The 21,926-nt window shown below is 41.4% G+C and overlaps 1 protein-coding gene across 3 annotated transcripts in view; it reads right to left on the bottom strand.

Moving 5' to 3' along the window:
• IDO2 (indoleamine 2,3-dioxygenase 2) overlaps window positions 1–21,926 on the bottom strand; it is a 50,781-nt gene that overhangs the window by 19,037 nt on the left and 9,818 nt on the right. Inside the window, exons 2-4 of one of the 3 annotated variants that reach the window (XM_080662748.1) lie at window positions 12,404–12,499; window positions 4,683–4,802; window positions 1,403–1,521 (exon numbers count right to left, since the gene is read on the bottom strand). In XM_080662748.1, the coding sequence (XP_080518874.1) occupies window positions 1,403–1,521; window positions 4,683–4,802; window positions 12,404–12,499 (335 nt within the window). The remainder of the gene's footprint in view (window positions 1–1,402; window positions 1,522–4,682; window positions 4,803–12,403; window positions 12,500–21,926) is intronic. The other 2 variants (XM_080662750.1, XM_080662749.1) reach the window with 2 other exon arrangements.

The raw sequence follows: 21,926 nt of genomic DNA, 5'->3' as shown, positions 1-21,926 counted from the left end.
ATGTTTACTTTTAAATTGCAAGTGCACATCATATGTACTGGCTGGTCAGTCAGTCGGTCAGATGGATGGACAGTTGGTCACTTAGCCTTTTATATATATAAATGTTCTTTATTTAATCATTTAAAAATATTTTTAATTGATTTTTAGAGAGAGAGGGAGGTAGAGATATCGATTTGTTGTTACACTTATTTATGCATTCATTGATTCAAAGATCAAACCTGCAGCCTGGGCATATTCAGATGATGCTCTAATCAACAGAGCTAATTAAGGGCTTATAAGCACTTAATTCTTTAAAAAAGATTCCCATCATCTCTGGCAATCCTGTATTTACCCACACCCTTATACTAAGGAAGTCTTCCTCACATCTAACTTAAATGTCCCTTTAGCTATTTTCATAAGTCACAAAAGTGCTGTTTCTTGCATCTATGGCCTGAAATAAATTTGGCTGTAAAAATAAATTCAAAGGGAAACTTATATAAATAACCATGGACACAGACAATAGTGTGGTGAAGACCTAGGGTGGGGGCTGGGAGCAGACTAGAAGGGGTCAATGGGGAAAAAAGGGGGCATATGTAATACTTTCAACAATAAATGTTTTTTAAAAATGTTTCACCACTCTAACCCCATTCTACTTATTGGAATTTCTTGTTTTTAAAAACTCCTTCTACTTTTCTTTAGATAAATGCCAATATTTTCAACCTAAACTGTTGAAAGAATGATGCTAGTTAGTGGGGATAGATAGCATTATTAATCAAATAAATATGGGTTTAAATATGTTTTTATTGATTTCAGAGAGTAAGGGAGAGATATATAGAGTTAGAACATGAGAGAGGATCATTGATCGGTTGCCTCCTGTTGATCGAGCCCTCAACCCAGACATATACCCTGACCAGGAATTGAACCATGACCTCTTGGTTCATAGGTCAATGCTCAACCTCTGAGCCACGCTAGCTGGGCAATTAAATTTTCATCCTGACATACCTAGAGTACCTACTCTCAATTCATACATAATCATACATTTGTAATCTCTATGTAAAGAACATTTACTGCTTTCCTGGTCCTAACTTGTCTTGAATGGAGGACATGTTAGGGAATGATTGAAACATGAATATGCAGGAGCTTTAAGGTCGGGTTGAGAACTGCAAATTTGATATGGAAGCAAACAAATAAAAGTGGTCTGCACCAATGCAGTCAAAGTGGGTTGAGAGGAAATTTCTGGGACCTGTGATTTTTGAACATGTATTCAAGTTCATCTCTTTTTTGCAACCATATGGCAGACAATAAATATGAACACCTTTAATCACAAAATAGCTGAATAAACCTGGAGCTTCCTAGCAGGTCACAAGACTGTCCATTACTCTGTTTCCATCTGTTCAAGTCCAAAGCACTCTCCTTTTCTTACCTCTCATAATTCCTTGTAGTCCAATTTGTCAACACCAAATCTGCGTGGACCAGGATAGGAGGGAGCCCCAAGTTCCTGGAGACTTCCACAAAGGGAAGGGCAAGGTTTCTTGGGAGAACCTATCAGATATAAATCTTGAAAATGAGCACATCCTAGAAAGAGTGCAGCAGGGGTGGTGATTATGGCTATCTTTTACTCCAGCAATCCTGTGGTAGAGAAATGACTTGGGGATAAACTAGGATTATCTGTACATGCACACCTCACTCTCAAGTTTTTTTCTGTTAACAACCTAGTGAATATACTGTTTATGAGTACAATCTGAAATTTATGTGGAAAAGTATAAGATTGGAACACACACATATACATGTAGCATAAAATAATATCTGAATATTAATTATGCATAAAATGGCATTACCAAGTGTTTAAGCATAAATTGGGGCTGAAGTAATGAGCGGTAGGATAAAATCTATATGAATCTATCTATTTATCTACCTATCTATTTATATGTATAGATATGTTCATATCTATATGTACATTTGTGTGTATAAAACTAAATGCATATATATGTACTAGAGGCCTAGTGCACAGATTCGTGCACTGGTGGGGTCCCTTGTCCTGGCCTGCGCCCTCTTGCAATCGGGACCTCTTGGGGGGTGTCGAATAGTTGGTTTTGGCCCAATCCCCACAGGCCCAATCCAGACAGGAGGGAGCCCGATCCTGTGCATTGAGCATCTGTCCCCTAGTGGTCAGTGCATGTCATAGCGACCAGTCATTCAGCTGTCCAGTCGTTTAGGCTTTTATATATTTGTATGTGTGCGTACATATATGTATATGTGTGTTTATGTGTGGCCACTGATTCAATTAGTCACTTTATAAGTCAAACTTAGTAACAACTTCAAGTAAGTGACCTCAAAACAGTCCCCATTCAACCCCTGAATTACCTGAGGAACACTCTGCCCCCCAAATCCAGGAAAGCAACTCAGATCTATCTGTGGACAAGGCTAGTCTAGATCCAAAAGAACATCCTTGGGGTTCCTTGCTCCCCACTTCCATTTTTATTTACCCTTAAGATAGAAATATCTATTTAGAATTCTTGCTTCTGTCTTTGTTTTTCCCTATAATATTTATAAATAAACTTGGGATAGAATTGTTTCTTAGGTAGAAGCAACAAAGAGCTTTAAAGAGTTATAAAATGCAAATGTAGGTCAGCTTCCCTCAGGAGGCAAGAGATGAGGAGGACAGAACAGAAGAGAGGTGTCTACTTAGCTGAAAAGTCAGAGAAGATACAAAAAAGTAAGATAGGATTTGAGGCTGGAGAGTAGTGGGCTCACGGGGCCTGGAAATACATGGACCCTCCTCGAAGCTGGAGACTCCATCACCTGTCACCCTTCTCTACCCCTTCCCTGATGTAGTATTATGGTTTGGAGAACAGGCGAGGGAGGGAAACCTAATTGGGATGCTCTGTTGTGGGCCTAGATATCAAACTTTCTAACAATAGACATATACTTTCATAAAAGTTATACGTACTGACATTTATTTGACTTTTATTAACATTTATTTTATGCTAAATTATTCATGGGCCATAAGTTTTTGTCTCTTCCATTTCTTCTGGGATGTACTTTTATTCTGTGCAGCCTCCTCTTCCGGTTTAGGAACAATCTGCTCTTTTTCAGTAAGAATCCTTCCCATGTGGCAGGGAGAGCTCGTATGGAGGTTCATCACTTATGAGCTCTGTGGGTTCTGCGCTGCATCTTGGGAGCGCTGTTCGCCTAGATTTTCTCAATGACCGGAGAATCTACATCTACACCCTTAAATTCAGCAGTTAGCAACAGACCCTGTGTTTAGCCCCACTGTGTGGCTGAGCACACCTGCTAACTCCACCATTGTAAGGATGGAATGGTACACATTGCTTCTGTAAAGTGACAGATACTTGGTGGCTTTCAGATATGCATACCCTTGATGGCCTGGGCAGTTTCACGAGTGTTCTTAAAGTGAACATGAAGATTTGAATCTCTTGATTGGAATGACTTTGTGGGATTTTCTGGGCCAAGTGAACAGCAAACCATTTTCAGAGGTCACCTCAGGATACTGCTTATGGGAAGAGTTATACTGACACTTAAAAAAAATCTGGAGCAACCCTGGCTGGTTTGGCTCAGTGGATAGAGCATTGGCCTGTGGACTGAAGGGTACCAGGTTTTATTCTGGTCAAGGGCAAATGCCCGATCAAGGGCAAATGCCAGGGTTGCAGGCTCAATCCCCAGCAGGGGGTGTGCAGGAGGCAGCCTATCAATGATTCTCTCTCATCATTGATGTTTCTATCTCTCTCTCCCTCTCCCTTCCTCTCTGAAATCAATAAAAATATGTTTAAAAAATCTAAAGCAGCTCTGTACTTTTCTTTGCCACTTTCCTTTTTTTATTCTCATAGGGAGTCTCAGGCACCTACTTGAAAGATAAGAGGTAGAATTAACCAGGCAAACAAAACAGGTGTGGGCCATTCCCTTGACCATGGAATGCTGGAACTTGAGCAACTCCCTGATTTCTGGAAAAGATGCATTTACATAAAATGAAAGGCAGTCGTCTTTTATACTACAATTAATGGAGTTCGGAGATTTCATGCCTCAAGTTTTGGGCTGAACTGTAAAATGTTATGCAAAGATTCAGAAGAGATTTACATGAATTATTAGGAGTCAAACCAATAATTGTTAAAGAGCAAGCAGTTGTGTTGTAAATGTCAACGTGTGCCTCTGGAGGAAGGAGTTGACATTAGTGAAATTAGACAGTTTGGAGTCTGGCCTTGGATTTTCCATAAACTGGCCATCTGACCTTAGACTTTTATAGTCCTCATCTGTCTGTAAATTGGACACAGCTTAGATCTATCTAACTTATGGGACTGTGAAAATTGACCAAGACAAGTGATGTATTAGCAGTACAAAATGCTGTCAAATGTGAGCTATCAGTAAGTTTTTTATGAGATTTCAAACTTGCTTTCAAACGCAACTTTTCAAATATTCTTGGAAGTAGGTGGCAGAAAAAAAAATAGATTCAAAATGTAATAAAAGGGCTACCAGTTCTAAAAAAAAAAGTAAAAAAAGTAACCTCTCAGTCAGGAGGAAGACATCTTTCATTTAAATGGGCTCTTTGCTCTTTCTTCAACTGACTCCCAAAGAAAAGAACAAGAAAGGACCCATTTTCCAGAAAAACACTGTGGTGCCGAGCAGACAGCATGTCCTAGGTGCAGCAGAGCTGCCCATGAGCAGACAGGCATCAATTTATCCCTTACCTCTGCAGGCTGTGCCTCTCCTTCCTGCCAGACATAGCCCATGGTAATTAAGCTCAGGACCAGGTGAGCCAGGCGCTGTTCCCTGTAACTCTTGAGAAACTGGCAGTTCAGGAGGGGCATCTGTTCAAGAGAAGTTCCAGAGACGATCAGTTGCAGGGGATGGGATGAGCACAGGGGTTCTGTGGCTTGAAGGGTTTTTTGGGTACAAGGATTGGGTTCTATTTCAGTGCAAGAACCATGCACACCCATTTCTCCCCGATCCTAGGACACTGCAGGATAGGAGGAGGTAGACCAAATGATATTGTTCTGCAAGTACCTAACAGCCCCATCCAAGTCCCTAAATTGTGCCCATGGTTGTGCCGGGCACTGGTCTCCATCACTGAGGTGACCACTTGGTTACCTAAAATAAGATCATTTATTACATGGGAGTCCTCACTGGCAACTTTTTGAAAAATATATTTTTAATTGATTTTAGAAAGAGAAAAGAAGGAGAGAGAGAGAGAAACATTGATCAGTTGCCTCCATTACACACCCCTACTGGGGACCAAACCTGAAATCTGGGCATGTGCCCTGACCAGGAATCAACCCTCAACCTTTTGGTGTACGGGATGATGCTCAACCAACTCAGCCACACTGGCCAGGGCTTCAATGGCAGCTTTTACAATCACATCATTTAAAAACAAAGCACCTCTGCTAGTATGGAAGCAAAGCACAGACTGACAGATCTCAGAGGGAAGGGGAGTGGGGTCAGGCAGAGAATGACCAAATAATTTAAAATGCATATATGCATAATCCATGGACACAAACAATAGTGTGGTGAAGATCTAGGGGCAGGATCTAGAATAGGGTGGGGCGGGAATTGGGCGGGGGGGGGGGGGGGGAAGGTAGGAAAAATGGGGGATACCTGTAATACTCTCAACAATAACTTTTTTTTAAAAAAAAGATGCTGAAAAATATTTTATCTTAAGTGAAAGGAACAACTCAACCCTCCTTTTTGCTAAGATTTATATTTTATTAGCAAAATTTCTTTTATCACTGAGAAAATTAATTGTTTATCTGATTGCCATTCCTATGTAATTTATGGAGTATTCAAATAATAAGGTTTTATCTTATTATTTATTCAAATAATTGGGTTGTATCTTTCCCAAATAAAAGCTTAAATCATAAAAAAATAATAATAAATAAAAGAACCTCTGCTTACTTGGTATCTTTAGCCCTAAAACAGCCCTGCGCTGTGGGCAGTAAGGTTTTCCCAGGCCTGCTGAGCTGGTGGACCTGTCAGTTGCTCCTGGGGTGACGCCAAGGCTATTTGCCTGCTTAGTCAGATGTCAGTTCCTGTTTGCGCTCCCTTTCCTTGCTGAGATCTAACCAGCTGTGTACCCTAACAAAAAGAGGCCCTATGGACTTAGGAATTTGACCAAATTCCTAGAGGGGGAGCTAAACTGGACCAAATGGTTGTCCAGCCCTTGTTTCAACACTCCCGGTGACCCTAGCTAGGTCTCTGAACCTCTGCATGCCCGTTTCCTTCCCGTGTCACACAGGCTGTGTCCTCATTGAAGGCAACACCCTGTGCAGAAGTTAGTCATCACTAACAGCAATACCCAAACAGATACCGTCAGTTTATTATTTTGCCTGGGCCGTCCCCGCCTGCCTTGGCTGACACCAAGGACCCTGAGCTCCACTTCCAGGCACAGTGCCCTCAGCTTGCCTCCTTCTTCCATCACCTCCCCAACCCTAGACACAGCCTGTCTAGATCTTCTCTGGTGCCCCTCTCCGGGTCCGAAGAAACCCCTGAAGGAGCAGCGGTGACAGGGTTTCCTTTCAAGCTACAGACACCGCCAAGTGAGCTGGAACCCACCCAGGCCCAGGTGCAGCTCGGGCTTGGGACTGTCCGACGGAATCCTTCTCTCTCTATCCACTAGGGGGCAGCCTTTCCTAACCTGTCTGCGTGTTTCCTTCTCATAAACTGGCTCTGAGATAAAATTGCCTACTTAAGGTGCCCTAGGGGGGTGTGTGTGTGTGGAGGGTGGGGGGAGTGGGGTGCTGAGATGTTGCATTTTAACTGGAACCAGCCTGAGAATTATAACGGCATTTATTTATTAAGTATTTATCCTAAGACTCTTACTAAAGAGAATTGAAGGCACAATGCTAAAATCTTCTCATGCAGGGTGGTTCCCTCCCCCCAAACCCACAGAGTCAGAGAGGATAAGGTCTTTGACAGCGCCTGGGGGCACTGAGCCAGGGTGCAATTTCCCTTCTGACCGCAGCCCTACTCTCTCATGTTGGTACTGTCTCCATAAATAGGAAAGCCATATGTGCAATTTTGATTTTTCTAGAAGCCACATTTTAAAAAGAGTAAAAAAGAAACAGGTGGCATTTTATTAAAAATATTTTTTGTCTAAGTCAATATATTTACAATATAATAAATGCAATATCAATAGAAAAATAATAAGCTATTTAATAGTCTCTTTTTTCTAGTAAGTCTTCAATATCCAGTATTTTACATCTTAATTTGTTTTAGCCACACTTTGGTTCTGTTTCTTGGGCAAACCCTGACTAATACACCGCGTCACCCCCACCTCCTAATCACATTGGAAGTTAGGAGTTTTGACATACGAATTTGGGAGCAACACAAACATTTAGTCCATTGCACTCAGTTTAACTCTTCCCCTGGTGAGGTACATCTTGGTTGTTTCCAGTTTGGGTGATTATGAATAAAATTGTTATAAACATTTACACACAAGGTTTTCCACAAACATAAGTTTTCAGTTTAGTTGGCTAAATACTTGGGAGTGTGATTGCTGGGTCAGGCGATAAATCTATGTTTAACTTTATAAGAATCTGCCAGCTGTCTTCCAAAGTAGCTGTACCATTTTGCATTCCCACCAGCAACATGAATGAGAGTCTCTTTCAGTACATATCCTCAGTAGTAGTTGGTATTGCCAGATTTTTTTTTTAATTATAGCAATTCACAAAGATGTTAAATTGTCTTTTAATACTATTGTAAATAGTCTTATGTTATTCTGTAAGTAACCCAGTTTTATTATTTCATGATTAAAATTTGCAAATTTTCCTTTGTAATCTAGAAAATAAGAAATTTCACCAGGATGTCTGGGTGCCCTCCTAACCCCATTGTCTTTCTAATAGAATTAATTAATTGAGATCTTTAAAATTTTTATTCTTATATGCTTAAAGCTTTCCTTTTCCCCCACCTACACTATCTGTTTGTGAGAGCTCTATTTTATGAAATTTGAATCATTCATTTCTCTTTTTCACATATTTTTATTTTTCTGACGGGTATTTCTTTCATTCTTGCTTTATGCTTTATACAAATTTTCAAGGAATTCTCTAAATTACCATTTTTTTTCTAATTTATTTGGGTTTTTATTACTGTTTTTGTTTGTTTCTTTCTTTGTTTTCCAATAATTTCTTTTATGTAGCAACTTCACTTATTTTTATGAAGTAAATGTAATTACTTAGACATCAATTCTTAATTAATGATTTTAAATTAATTACATTAAAATTTTAAAAGCATTGATCTCATATTTTGTTTTGCATTGGAGGTCATTGGCTCTAAATGTCAATTCCTTCCTCCTGCTCTTTGACTCGCTCATTCTCTGCATATCTTTTGATAATTTGGGCTTATTTATTTGTGTTCAGGAATGGAGGTGAGTTTTATCAGGATTAGTAGCTGATATAGCTTCCCTAATAATGTTTCCAGTGTCCTAGCTTCCTGTGAACAAGTCAGTTGACTGTAGTGTTTTATGGCAGGAGGGTGGAGGAGGGCAAATTTTCCTGGAAGAAGATTATTATTATTACTAGTAGCCCAGTGCATAAAATTCATGCATGGGGGCGGGGTTGTCCCTCAGCCTGACCTGCACCCTCTCCAATCTGGGAACCCTTGGAGGATGTCCAACTGCTGGCAGTTGTACATCCCTCTCACAGTTTGGGACTGCTGGCTCCTAACTGCTCACCTGGCTGCCTGCCTGATCACCCCCTAACCACTCCCCAGCCAGCCTGATTGATGCCTAACTGCTCTCCTGCTGACCTGATCACCCCCAACTGCCCTCCCCTGCTGGCCTGATGGCCCCCAACGGCCTTCCCCTGCTGGCACAATCGCCCCCAACTGCCCTCCCCTGCCCGTACGATTGCCCACAATTGCCCTCCTCTGCTGCCACCCACCTTCTCCTCCGGGACTGGCCTCCTCTGTGCCATGCGGAGCCATGGGACCCCTAGGCCTCACCTCGTGGAGGAGCCTCCAGGCCCCGCCTCCACTGTATGTGTGGCCATCTTGTGGTGGCCATCTTGTGGTGGCCATCTTGTGGTGGCCATCTTGTGACGACATTGCATGTGAGGACCACCTAGGCTTTTATTAGTATAGATTATTATTTGTAACCAAGATACAGATTTCTAAGAACAAGTGGTTGTCCTTAAAGTACTGTGAGATCCAAACAGGAAATTCACTTATTACGTTGTCTGTGCCAAGTAAAGGACACAGAGGACAAATATTTGATATGTAGCTTCATGTGTGGTCCTGGAAGCCGTTATATTTGCTTCTCATAACTGATTTCCAAATTATTTAGTCTCAGCCTATGGTGGTAAAGTCTTAAAAATGGTCTTATCTAGTTAGATGTTTTGTGAGTAATTAGAAGTATAGAGACTGCCAAGAGTGTCTCCAATGGCTGCCTTAACAAATGCATAAAAAATGGGAAGCTGAAACAACAAAAACTGATTCTCCCACAATTAGGAATCTGAAATTTAGGTGTTTGTAAGTCGGCTTCTCTGGAGGCTATGAGGAGGAGAACCTGCTCCATTGTTTGTCTCCTAGTCTTTGGTGATTGCCAGCAACTCAATGTAGCTTTATAGATGCCAACTCCAATCTAAGCCTCTGTCTTCATGTGGTGTTCTTCCCTGTGTGTCTGTGTCCAAATTCCCTTCTTCTTCTAATGATACCAGTCTTAGTGGACTTAGTGTGTACCCTAATGCAATATGACCTTGTCTACATCTGTGAAGACCTTATCCTAATATATAAAAAGCCAGGTGCCGTCACAACCAAAATGACCGGATGGACAACCAAACAGCAGGCTAGGGAGCTGAGAGAGCAGGAGCTGTGGGCCCCCGGCTGCCGGAAGCGCTGCGTCGGGAAGAGGGAACAGTGGGCCCCAACAACCAAAGGACTGGTCCGGCTCTCACAGCGTGGTGGGGTGGGGCCACGAAAGCTCGGGAGCCTCATGGGGTGGGGGACTGCGAGCATGGAGCTTCGCGTGGTGGCTGAGGCCAAGGAGCCTCGTGGGGCGGGGGCTATTAGTGTGGAGCTTCCCAGGGTGGCTGAGGCAGAGGAGCATCGTGGGGCAAGGGCAGCGAGCATGGAGCGTTGCGGGGCGGTGGAGGAGTGGGACAGGGGCTGTGAGCATGGAGCTTCGTGGGATGGCTGAGGCAGAGGAGCATTGCTGGCAGGGTGGCAGAGGAGCGGGGTGGAGCCTGTGAGGGTGGAGCTTCATGGGGCAGTGAGGCTGAGGAGCCTTGTGAGGTGGGGCTGTTAGCGTGGAGCTTCGCGGGGCAGCTGAGGAGGAGGAGCGTCACAGGGTGTGTGCTGCTGAGGCCGAGGAGCCTCGCGGGGCGGGGGCTGTTAGGGTGGCACTTCTCGGGGCAGAGGCCACGGAGGTGGAGGAGCAATGCTGGGCGGAGGACGTGTCCCTGATTGCAGCTAAGCCTTGGGACCTTAACCATTTAATCGTGTGCTGGGCCTCTAGTGTCCAAATAATCTCACATTCACAGATTCCGAGGAAACATGATTTTTAAAGAGAAACTATTCAGCCCAGTGGAAGTGTCAGGGGATTAATTTCACTTTTGTGCTGCAGCTGTTTCCCCAACTCCCATGTTTTCAATGGACAAAAGTTAGCAGGACACTCCTGGCCTTTTCTCATTGACATTTAACATATGAGGAACACCAATTCAGCAAGTCCTTCATTTTATTTATGGCAGTTTAATCAACTAAAAGCCTGAGGAAAGCCTGGTACAAAGGACCCTGCAGTTCACAAGCTAAACTTGAATCTGTCTTCCTACAGACCGTCTTAGACTCCCTCTTGATTTTGTGCGCTGGTACTGAGATGGGAGAGAGAGGCTCCAAGAGGTGGGGGTTGGAGGGGGTCTTCTTATTGCTGTGGTTGAATGCTTGGCATGGGTAATATACACTCATTTGTAGATCACTATGATTTGCTTAATATGGTATGTACATTCTTAAAATTTTATCTTAATTTTATCTTGTTTTCCTGCACTACAGATATTTTCTTACCTTTTTCTTCTTTTTGTATTCTTTTGGTCATATTAATGGGCCCTTTATGTGGCAGGAAAATAAATTCTTTGGTTTAGTTTGCCATTTTTATAGACACCAGAGACAGTGTTTCACATTTCTTTTACAATGTCTCTAATGTTGTGACTTGCCCTTAGCAGACATTCAATGAGTCTTTTTAAATGAATTTTTAATTATGGACATTAAGTATGTAATAGTCAGTGAAGGAGAAGTTTGGAGAATAGAAAACATTTCTTGTGTCTTTGACCTCACATGGCACTTTGAATTGTGAGACTAAAACAGATGCCAAGGGACTAGTGGGAAATACAAATATATATTGAACACTATTGTGTGACAGGAAATCAGAAAAGCTATTCCAAAAATAATTTAGTCTTCACAACAATTCAATGAGACCAGCATGCTTTCCCATTTTATAAATAAGGAAGCAGAAGCACAGGGATTAAGTCACTTGTTCAAAGTTATGTAGCTACTAACTGATAAAACCAGGATTCAAACTCAGGTGTTCCAGAATCAAAATGTACTTAAGTTTATTCCTTTGAATAAACAGTGAAAGAATGACAAGAAGGTGTAATCAGAAGAACATACATTTGGCAAATACTCTTGGCAAATATTTCTCATTTTTATCCCATATGTATTTACAGATTTATCAATCATTCCTCCAGAATCTGACAACACTGACCTTGTAACTCAGAAATTCTCTTGACTCAACTATTCTGTGAGGCCCCTCTGGTACATTCAAGTCAGACTCACTCAGAGCACAGGAGCACTGACCACATGACACAGGGTGAGCATTTCTATGCTTGTCCTTCCCCAGCTAAATCTTACCCAGCAACTTGCCTACAGATCCCAACCAGATTGTCTTCATTTAATACATATATATATATATATATATATATATATATATATATATATATAAATAAAATATTGATTTCAGAGAGGAAGGGAATGGGAGAAGGAGAGCTGGAAACATCAATGATGAGAGAGAATTATTGAGAGGCTGCCTCCTGCATGCCCCCTACTGGGAATACAGCCTGCAATCCCAGGCACGTGCCCTGACTGGGAATCAAATTATAACCTTCTGGTTCATAGGTCAATGCTCAACTGCTGAGCTACACAAGCTGGGCTTATTTTCTTTTTTAATACAAATATGGGTGGAGTACTTAATATGTGTTCCAGGAATTGTTTTATGCAGGTTCTGGAAATTTTAGGGTAACACATGTGTCAAAACAGGAACAAGTCATTCAGCTCTTCAGCAAGGGTGAGACATTGGGTCAATAAACTCAATGGCAATAATTGGTATCCTTAAGTGAACTCACCCAGTTCCACAATGCTGAGAAAAAAAGTCGCATGAGGATTTTAATAGGGTGGTGAGAAGGGGTGGAAAAGTAAAATAACTATTTATACATACCTCGTTCACTTGAGCTCGAAGCTGGTGACACTCAATCAAGTCAGGAAGTTTGCTGGCAATTTCCATCCAGGGCCTATAATGATCTGGAAGTTCTTTCTGCATTCAAAATAGAATCATCTCAGTATTTTAGACCTCTCTGAGAAGTGGCTGGGAGTAGCTGCTGTCAGATTTCACTATAAACTGGGCCCTGTGCTAAGCACTGCAGACACACAGATGACTAATATATAATCCTTGTGCTTAAGGAACATATGAGGAGGAAAAGCCAAGGTGGCGGCATAGGTAAGCACCTAAACTGCTGCCTCGCACAACAATTTCAAAACTACAACTAAAAGACAGAACGGACACCATCCAGAACCACAGGAAAGGTGGCTGAGTGAAGATTCTACAACTAGAAGGAAAGAGAAAAGCTCACAGAGAATTGGAGGTACAGCAAAGGGTCTTTGTGCGTGCAGAGAGGAAGGGCGGCTGAGAGCCTGGCTGACTTTCTCTGGCAGAAGCGGGAAGGAAGCCCCCAACCGCAACTGAACCCCAGTTTTGACTGCACTGAACCCCAGTCCCGGGCGAAACCCCGTGGACCCAGGCTCATACAGGGGGAGTCTGGACTATCAGGTAGAGAGAAAGGCACCCGGAGACTCGGAGACCGGGGGAGACCCGGGGGAGCCCCAGCAGGCAGGGTTCTGGAGGTGCATGCGCCAGTGTGCAAAAAGGCTGTGGAGGTTGCCACAGGCTTTCCCTAATGGAAGGGAGTCAGAAGCTCCTGACTACACTGAACCCCAATTCTGACTGCACTGAACCCCAGTTCCAGGCGAGCCCCTGGGGACCCGTGCTCTTGTGGGAGGAATCTGGACTCTCGGGCGGAGACTCGGGACCTGGGGAAGGCAGAGGTCTGCAGGCGCGCACGCACGCAAGGGCAAGGCTGACTGGAAGCCAAGACTGTCTGCTCCGCCCTGAGACTCCACCCCATCCAAGCTGAGCACAGAGGCTATTGCAATTTGGCAAGTCTAATCCTATAAGGCTGTCTCCAGCACTGAACTTCTCCCAGCGTAGACACAGCCGATCCTTACAGCCAACTGGCCTGGAGGTCAGTTCCTCCCAGTGATACCAACAACAATCAAGGCTTAACTACAACAAGGCTGTACACACAGTCCACAAAGGGGTGCACCAAGAGTATCCACCTCAGATTAACTGGGGAGGCCGACCCACTGGGCCATATAGGAAACCTAGCACACAAATCTACCCTACCAACTCAGGGAAGCAATGAAAATGCGGCATCAAAGAAACAGATCACAAACGAAAGAAATGGAGGAAAACAAACGACTGGATATAGAATTCAAAACCACGGTTATAAGGCTTTTCAAGAATATCCTAGAAAAGGCCGATAAATATAATGAGACCCTCGAAGATATGAAAAAGGACCAACTAGAAATTAAACATACACTGACTGAAATAAAAAATATTATACAGAGACCCAACAACAGACTAGAGGAACACAAGAATCAAGTCAAAGAATTGAAATACAAAGAAGTAAAAAAAACTCAACCGAAAAAGCAAAAAGAAAAAAATATCCAAAAAGTTGAAGATAGTGTAAGAAGCCTCTGGGACAACTTCAAGCACACCAACATCAGAATTATGGGGGTGCCAGAAGAAGAGAGAGAGCAAGATACTGAAAACCTATTGGAAGAAATAATGACCGAAAACTTCCCCCACCTGGTGAAAGAAATAGACTTACAAGTCCAGGAAGCGCACAGAACCCCAAACAAAAGGAATCCAAAGGGGACCACACCAAGACACATCATAATTAAAATGCCAAGAGCAAAAGGCAAAGAGAGAATCTTAAAAGCAGCAAGAGAAAAACAGTTAATTACCTACAAGGTAGCACCCATACGACTGTCAGCTGATTTCTCAACAGAAACTATGCAGGCCAGACGGGAGTGGCAAGAAATATTCAAAGTGATGAATAGCAAGAACCTACAACCAAGATTACTCTACCCAGCAAAGCTATCATTCAGAATTGAAGGGCAGATAAAGAGCTTCACAGATAAGAAAAAGCTGAAGGAGTTCATCACCACCAAACCAGTATTATATGAAATGCTGAAAGGTATTCTTAAAGAAGAGGAAGAAGAAAAAAGTAAAGATAAAAATTATGAACAACAAATACATATCTATCAACAAGTGAACCTAAAAATCAAGTGAATTAAAAACCTGAGGAACAGAATAATCTGATGAATATAATAGAATCAGGGGCATAGAAAGGGAGTAGACTGATAATTCTAAGGGGTAAAGGGGTATGGGGGGGTTTAGGAAGAGACTGGACAAAAATCATACACCCATGGATGAGGACAGTTGGGGGGAGGTAAGGGCAGAAGGTGGGGTGTGAACCGGGTGGAGGGGAGCTATGGGGGGAAAAAGGAGAAACAATTGTAATAATCTGAATAAAGATTTATTAAAAAAATAAATTAAATAAAATTTAAAAAAGGAACATATGATCTACTGACAGAAAAAAAAATGTAATCAGATATATCAAAAAATAATATACTTAATTACCAATGAAACAGAAATGCAGGAGCAAGTCCAAGAGAGTGTGTAAAGATGGTGGATTTCTTTTTTAGATAGATACAGCCTAAAATATATGTGGAATGTTAAAATATGTTTGTATACTGGGCATTTGGACATACAATTTGACATTCAGGAGATAATGGATATTAGAAATATACAACTGGGAAGCATAACGGTAGAAATAATTCCACATGTGGTTAAAACCACAAAAATGTACAAGGTCGTTGGGGAGAAGTTTCAAAGTGAAAGGAGAAGGAGGCCTAGATCAACACAAAGGGGGTATTTATAAGATAGAGGAACTGAATCCAGCAATACAAATCAAAAAGGCATTTATAGATATTCAGTGAGTCAGAGGAGAATTACCCTTAGGGAAGTCATGACATGAGATACTTTCACAGAAGTAAGAATTTCAGAAGGTCAAATGCATCATTAGAAACTTATAATAAGATTATTCCCTTTGGCGGCGGGGGGGGGGGGGGGGGGGGGGAGGGGGAACAACCCAAAACAGGAAGTCACTAATACCTATTAGTCATTAAATATATATGGCAAACCCAGGTCACAGTCATGGAAGCAGGGTTTAAATTTTAGTGAGCTGAGGAAGTAAGAAAATAGAGACCATAAATGTAAATTACTTTTCTAGGAGAGCCATAGGCACTAGGAAAGGGGAAATTTGTGTTTAATTTGTGTTTGAGAGCTGTCACCACTTAGAAATGAGAAACTTAAGCCATTTGTAGTCTGTGACTGAAAGAGGGAGTGACTAGAGAAAAAATCAATGGAGAGGGATGGGAAAATGGTGGCCCAATTGGCAGACATGTCCCCAGCCTTATCCTGGAGCAGATAGAAGGAGCATCTAAATAGAAGAACATCCACCCAGAATTGGCAAAGTACACACAGCTGGTGAGACAATTTGCAGCCGGGTCTGGGATCTGGGCTGGAGAGAGTTGTGAGACCACTGAGCCAAGAGGGTCAGAAGGAAGCTGCATGGCACCAAGTCCGTGTCCCTTGGGGACAGGCATAATATTTGACTGTGGAAAGGAAATCCACAGGGCTGCTGGTGGTAGGGGATTCTAAAGCTAAGTCCACAGCCATGAGCGGCTGAGCCCAGAAAGGCATCCTGAAGAGCTGCCTGAGCCATGCAGTGATGGCGGGGGTTGGGGGAGGAGGAGAAACTAGAAGTCATGTGGTTGTTTTGCCTCTGTTTTGTCTTCCCTTTTATTCACTAAACCCAGTTCATATGACCTTTCAAATACAAACACTCACCCATGGCTGCAGTGTAGGTGGAGGTGCGGATCTATGGAGTCTGGGGAGAGGCTGTGGAGGAGAGCGGGTCCGGGAGAGGTGACCAGAAGTCCAGCACTGAGACATTCCTGACTCTCCAGACCTAAGCAGCTATTTTTTCTGAAGAGCTAGCCCCTCCCAGCAGCCTCACTAATCATCTGAGAGATGCAAATCAAAACGACAATGAGGTACTAGCTCACACCTGTCAGAATGGCTATCATAAACAAATGACAAGTGCTGGTGAGGATGTGGAGAAAAAGGAACCCTTGTGTACTGCCCGTGGGATTGCAGACTGGTGCAGCCACTGTGTAAAACAGTATGGAGTTTCCTCAGAAAATTAAAAATAGAACTCCAATTTGACCCAGTGATCCCACTTCTAGGGATATATCCCAAGAAATCAGAAACACCAATCAGAAAGGATATATACACCTCTATGTACATAGCGGCACAATTTACAATAGCTAAGATTTGGAAACAGCCTAAGTGCCCATCAGCAGATGAGTGGATTAAAAAACAGTGGTACATCTACACAATGGAATTCTATGCTGTGGTAAAAAGGAAGGAACTCTTACCATTTGTAACAGCATGGATGGACCTGGAGTGCATTATGCTAAGAAAAATAAGCCAGTCGGAGAAAGATAAATATCACATGATCTCACTCATTTGTGGAATACAATGAACAACATAAACCAATGAACAAAAATAGATCCAGAGATATAGAAGCCTCGAACAGACCGTCCAACCTAAGAGGGAAGGCAGAGGAGTGGGGGGGGGGTAGGTGAGAGATCAACCAAAGGACTTGTACGCCTGCATATTAGCATAACCAATGGACACAGACAGTAGGGTGGTGAGGGCATGTGCTGGGGGGTGGGAGTAGCCAGGGAGAGGTCAATGGGGGGAAAAGGAGACTGACATAATACTCTAAACAATAAAGAATTTAAACTTTAAAAAAAAGGAGTGACTAGAGTAAAGAATGCTGGCAAGAATCAATACAGATTTATGGAAAACTGACAACTTGTGTTTTGTCTCATCTATATGATTCAAATGTTTTATGAGCAAAAATTGAATGTAATTACAAGAGACAACGGAATATAATCTTGATAAAAGGAAATAAAAGGTACAGAGTTGCAATATTCCTGTCTTTTTAAAAAAAATATATGTTATTGATTTTTTACAGAGAGGAAGGAAGAGAGATAGAAACATCAATGATGAGAAAGAAACATTGATCAGCTGCTTCCTGAACATCCCTACAGGGGACATGCCTGCATCCAAGGTACATGCCCTTGACTGGAATCGAACCTGGGACCCTTCAGTCCACAGGCCGATGCTGTATCCACTGAGCCAAACCAGTCAGGGCAATATTCCTGTCTTTTAAAGTGTGTTTTAAGAAAATAAGTTGTAACTAAGTCATCACCTCTGATACCTAGATAAGGAATCCTGTTCTGATAATTACATTAGGCACCTGGGTTTCTGCTTCCTGACTTGCATGGAAATTCTTAAACGCTACCTCAATCGAGGTGCCACTCTAGTCTTTAATATTTACTGGATCTTTCTCTTTAGATTGCTAAAGGAATCTTTCCCTTCCTCCTCCTTTTCATCATCGACCTATGCACCAGGAGGTCAGCGTTGGATTCCCCGTTAAGGGCACATGCATGGGTTGTGGGCTTCATCCCCAGTGTGGAGTGTACAGGAGGCAGCAGATCAATGATTCTCATCATTGATGCTTCTATCTCTCTCTTCCTCTCTGAAATCAATTAAAAAATATATACTTTTTAAAAGTCATTCATAACAGGGTAGTCAAATGAACCAACCGTTTTCCTTATTCTTCTACATTTCATATTGTGCTTAGGAAGTTATTTCACTTATTTCTTTTAGAGTACTTCTAGTTTTATTGTTGATGTTCACATCTTTAATCGATCTACATTTGTGTTGTACATGTTATGAGTTAGGCCATATTATCTCATTATATCCTTTTTGAAATAGAGGAAGTTAAAGCCAAAAGCTGTTGGATGACTTTCCTAAGATTACACATCTGGTCAGTGGCCAGGTCAAACCTCTCTGACTCAAAGTTCAGAGTACATTCAATTACCTCTCAGAGAAAACACATGGAGAATGGGGGAGGTAGGGGCAGAGAGGATGGAGGTTGGTGCAGGGGATAGGAAATTAAAAGACATTTTACATGTTTTTCTCCCCCTGATTCTAATAATCAGAAGACCCAGAGTGTGATGGACAAAAATAATACAATATTTGGCTTTCCTTTAAAACCAATTTTTTTATTTTATGTTATTCTTTTACTAGACTTTACACCTGTCAAAGTATTATTTAAAAATATTAAAAATGACTCATGCTAATATAGAATTTGTGTCCAAAATATAGATAGTTCATTAATGATGAAATCAGCAGGATGGTACAGTAGTTTCAAAAGGGTGATAAACTGTGTGTTTAGAATTAAAAAAAATAATGTTGAAATCAAATTGCTAAATTTGATAATGGTAAATATCCTATAGGGCAGTGCCATCATATGTTTTAGGGTTATATTTTCTAACTAACAGAAATCATTTGCAGCTCTTTTGCTTAAAAAACTACAAGTTAATTTGTAACTTCAGAGATTGGGACATAACCAATAGTATATAGCTTGTCAAACAAAGGGACAGCCCTTAAATGATTAAATAATCCTAAAGGGAAGTCTCCAGTATTTATCTTTACTGTTAGGGCTCTGGGATAGTATTGGATAAATGCACAACCATCCTTTGCTTTATTTTGGATAATTTTTCTCAACACATTTATAAGGTACAAGAGAATAGACTTTTTAAAATAAAACATTTATAAAAATAATAAAGTCTTTGTTAAATTAACACTAGTTAAAGTAACTAAAACTTTTGGTTAAGAAAATAACATACATATGATGTATAATAGAATTGTGTACCTGAAACCCTATATAATTTTATTAATCAATGTCATCTCAATAAATTAAACTTAAAATAATAGCTAAAAAGGTTAAATATTTTAGTAAAAATAAACCAGGCAAATATCAACAAAGAAAAGTTGGGTGACAATCTTTTTTTAAAACATATTTTTATTATTTCAGAGAAGAAGAGAGAGGGAAGAGAGAGATAGAAACATCAATAATGAGAGAGTATCATTGATTGGATGCCTTCTGCACGCCCCCTATTGGAGATCAAGCTCAGAACCCGGGCATGTGCCCTTGACCAGAATCAAACCATGGACCCTTCAGTCTGCAGGCTGATGCTCTATCCACTGAGCCAAACCAGCTAGGGCAGGGTGACAATCTTAATATCATAAAAATTAGAACTTAAATTCTCAGATAGATTAAAATTTGAAGCAGCTGGTTTTAAATGAAATAAAAGACAATATTCAATAGAAAGAAGCCAATCTGACATTGCAGCAAAGTAATGTGAGAAGAAAGAGATATTAGGTAACTTTGATGAGATAGGTCAGTAGAATGACGGACTTTGTAGGCTATACTAAAACATTTGTTTTTGTTGTAAAGAGCAGTTTTGGAAAGTTTTAAAGAGTAAAGTGCCCTGGTTTAATTTTTGTCTTTGAAGAGTTCCTTTGCTCTGCAGAGAGACTTTTACAGCTGGGCAAGCATGGAAATAAGAAGACAAGGTAGGAGGCAATAATCCAGAAGAGAAATGATGCCAGACTGAACTAGGATGGAAATAGAGAAAGGTGTGCATTTAAGAGGTATATTTCAGAGAAAGGGCAGAATTCATTATAATCAAATGAATAATTTGTGAAGTGCTGATGAAAAAAGTATAGTTAAGGTTAATAATATAAGATATAGGTCAAGATCAGCACTAACTAAATAGTAATTATTATTATGTTATTATATATTACAAAGGGGCTTTAACAGGAACTAAAAATACTCAATTTTTCAAAATATATTTTTATTGATTTCAGAGAGGAAGGGAGAGGAATAGAGAGATAGAAACATCAATGATGAGAGAGAATCATTGATTAGTTGTCTCCTGCATGGCCCACATTGGGGATTGAACCTGCAACTCAGGCATATGCCCTGACTAGGAATCGAACCATGACCTCCTGGTTCATAGGTTGACACTCAACCACTGAGCCTCACCAGCACAAAAAACTCATTTTTTTAAAATAAATCTTTATTCAGATTACAATTGTTTCTCCTTCCCCCCCCCCCATAGCTCCCCTCCACCCGGTTCACACCCCACCTTCTGCCCTTACCTCCCCCCAACTGTCCTCATCCATAGGTGTATGATTTTTGTCTAGTCTCTTCCTGAACCCCCCCATACCCCTTTCCCCCTGAGAATTATCAGTCCACTCCCTTTCTATGCCCCTGATTCTATTATATTCACCAGATTATTCTGTTCCTCAGGTTTTTAATTCACTTGATTTTTAGGTTCACTTGTTGATAGATATGTATTTGTTGTTCATAATTTTTATCTTTACTTTTTTCTTCTTCCTCTTCTTAAAGAATACCTTTCAGCATTTCATATAATACTGGTTTGGTGGTGATGAACCGTTTAGCTTTTCCTTATCTTTGAAGCTCTTTATCTGCCCTTCAATTCTGAATGATAGCTTTGCTGGGTAGAGTAATCTTGGTTGTAGGTTCTTGGTATTCATCACTTTGAAAATTTCTTGCCACTCCCGTCTGGCCTGAATAGTTTCTGCCAAGAAATCAGCTGACAATCGTATGGGTGCTCCCTTGTAGGTAATTAACTGTTTTTGTCTTGCTGCTTTTAATATTCTCTCTTTGTTTTTTGCTCTTGGCATTTTAATTATGATGTGTCTTGGTGTGGTCCCCTTTGGATTCCTTTTGTTTAAGGTTCTGTGCGCTTCCTGGACTTGTAAGTCTATTTCTTTCACCAGGTGGAGAAGTTTTCTGTCATTATTTCTTCCAATAGGTTTTCAGTATCTTGCTCTCTCTCTTCTTCTGGCACCCCCATAATTCTGATGTTGGTGTGCTTGAAGTTGTCCCAGAGGCTTCTTACACTATCTTCAACTTTTTGGATATTTTTTTCTTTTTGCTTCTTTGTATTTCAATTCTTTGACTTGATTCTTGTGTTCCTCTAGTCTGTTGTTGGGTCTCTGTATAATATTTTTTTATTTCAGTCAGTGTTCGTTTAATTTCTAGTTGGTCCTTTTTCATATCTTCGAGGGTCTCGTTATATTTATCGGCCTTTTCTAGGATATTCTTGAAAAGCCTTATAACCGTGGTTTTGAATTCTATATCCAGTCGTTTGTTTTCCTCCATTTCTTTCGTTTGTGATCTGTTTCTTTGACGCCGCATTTTCACTGCTTCCCTGAGTTGGTAGGGTAGATTTGTGTGCTAGGTTTCCTATACGGCCCAGTGGGTCGGCCTCCCCAGTTAATCTGAGGTGGATACTCTTGGTGCACCCCTTTGTGGACTGTGTGTACAGCCTTGTTGTAGTTAAGCCTTGATTGTTGTTGGTATCACTGGGAGGAACTGACCTCCAGGCCAGTTGGCTGTAAGGATTGGCTGTGTCTATGCTGGGAGAAGTTTGGTGCTGGAGACAGCCTTATAGGATTAGACTTGCCAAATTGCAATAGCCTCTGTGCTCAGCTTGGATGGGGTGGAGTCTCAGGGCGGAGCAGACAGTCTTGGCTTCCAGTCAGCCTTGCCCTTGCGCGCATGCGCGCCTCCAGACCTCTGTCTTCCCCAGCTCCCAAGTCT

This window comes from Plecotus auritus (genome assembly GCF_963455305.1).
Source record: "Plecotus auritus genome assembly, chromosome: 3".
NCBI classification, from domain to species: Eukaryota; Metazoa; Chordata; class Mammalia; order Chiroptera; family Vespertilionidae; genus Plecotus; species Plecotus auritus.
Note: the sequence above shows the minus strand (reverse complement) of the source record. Positions and strands in the feature narration are given on the sequence as shown.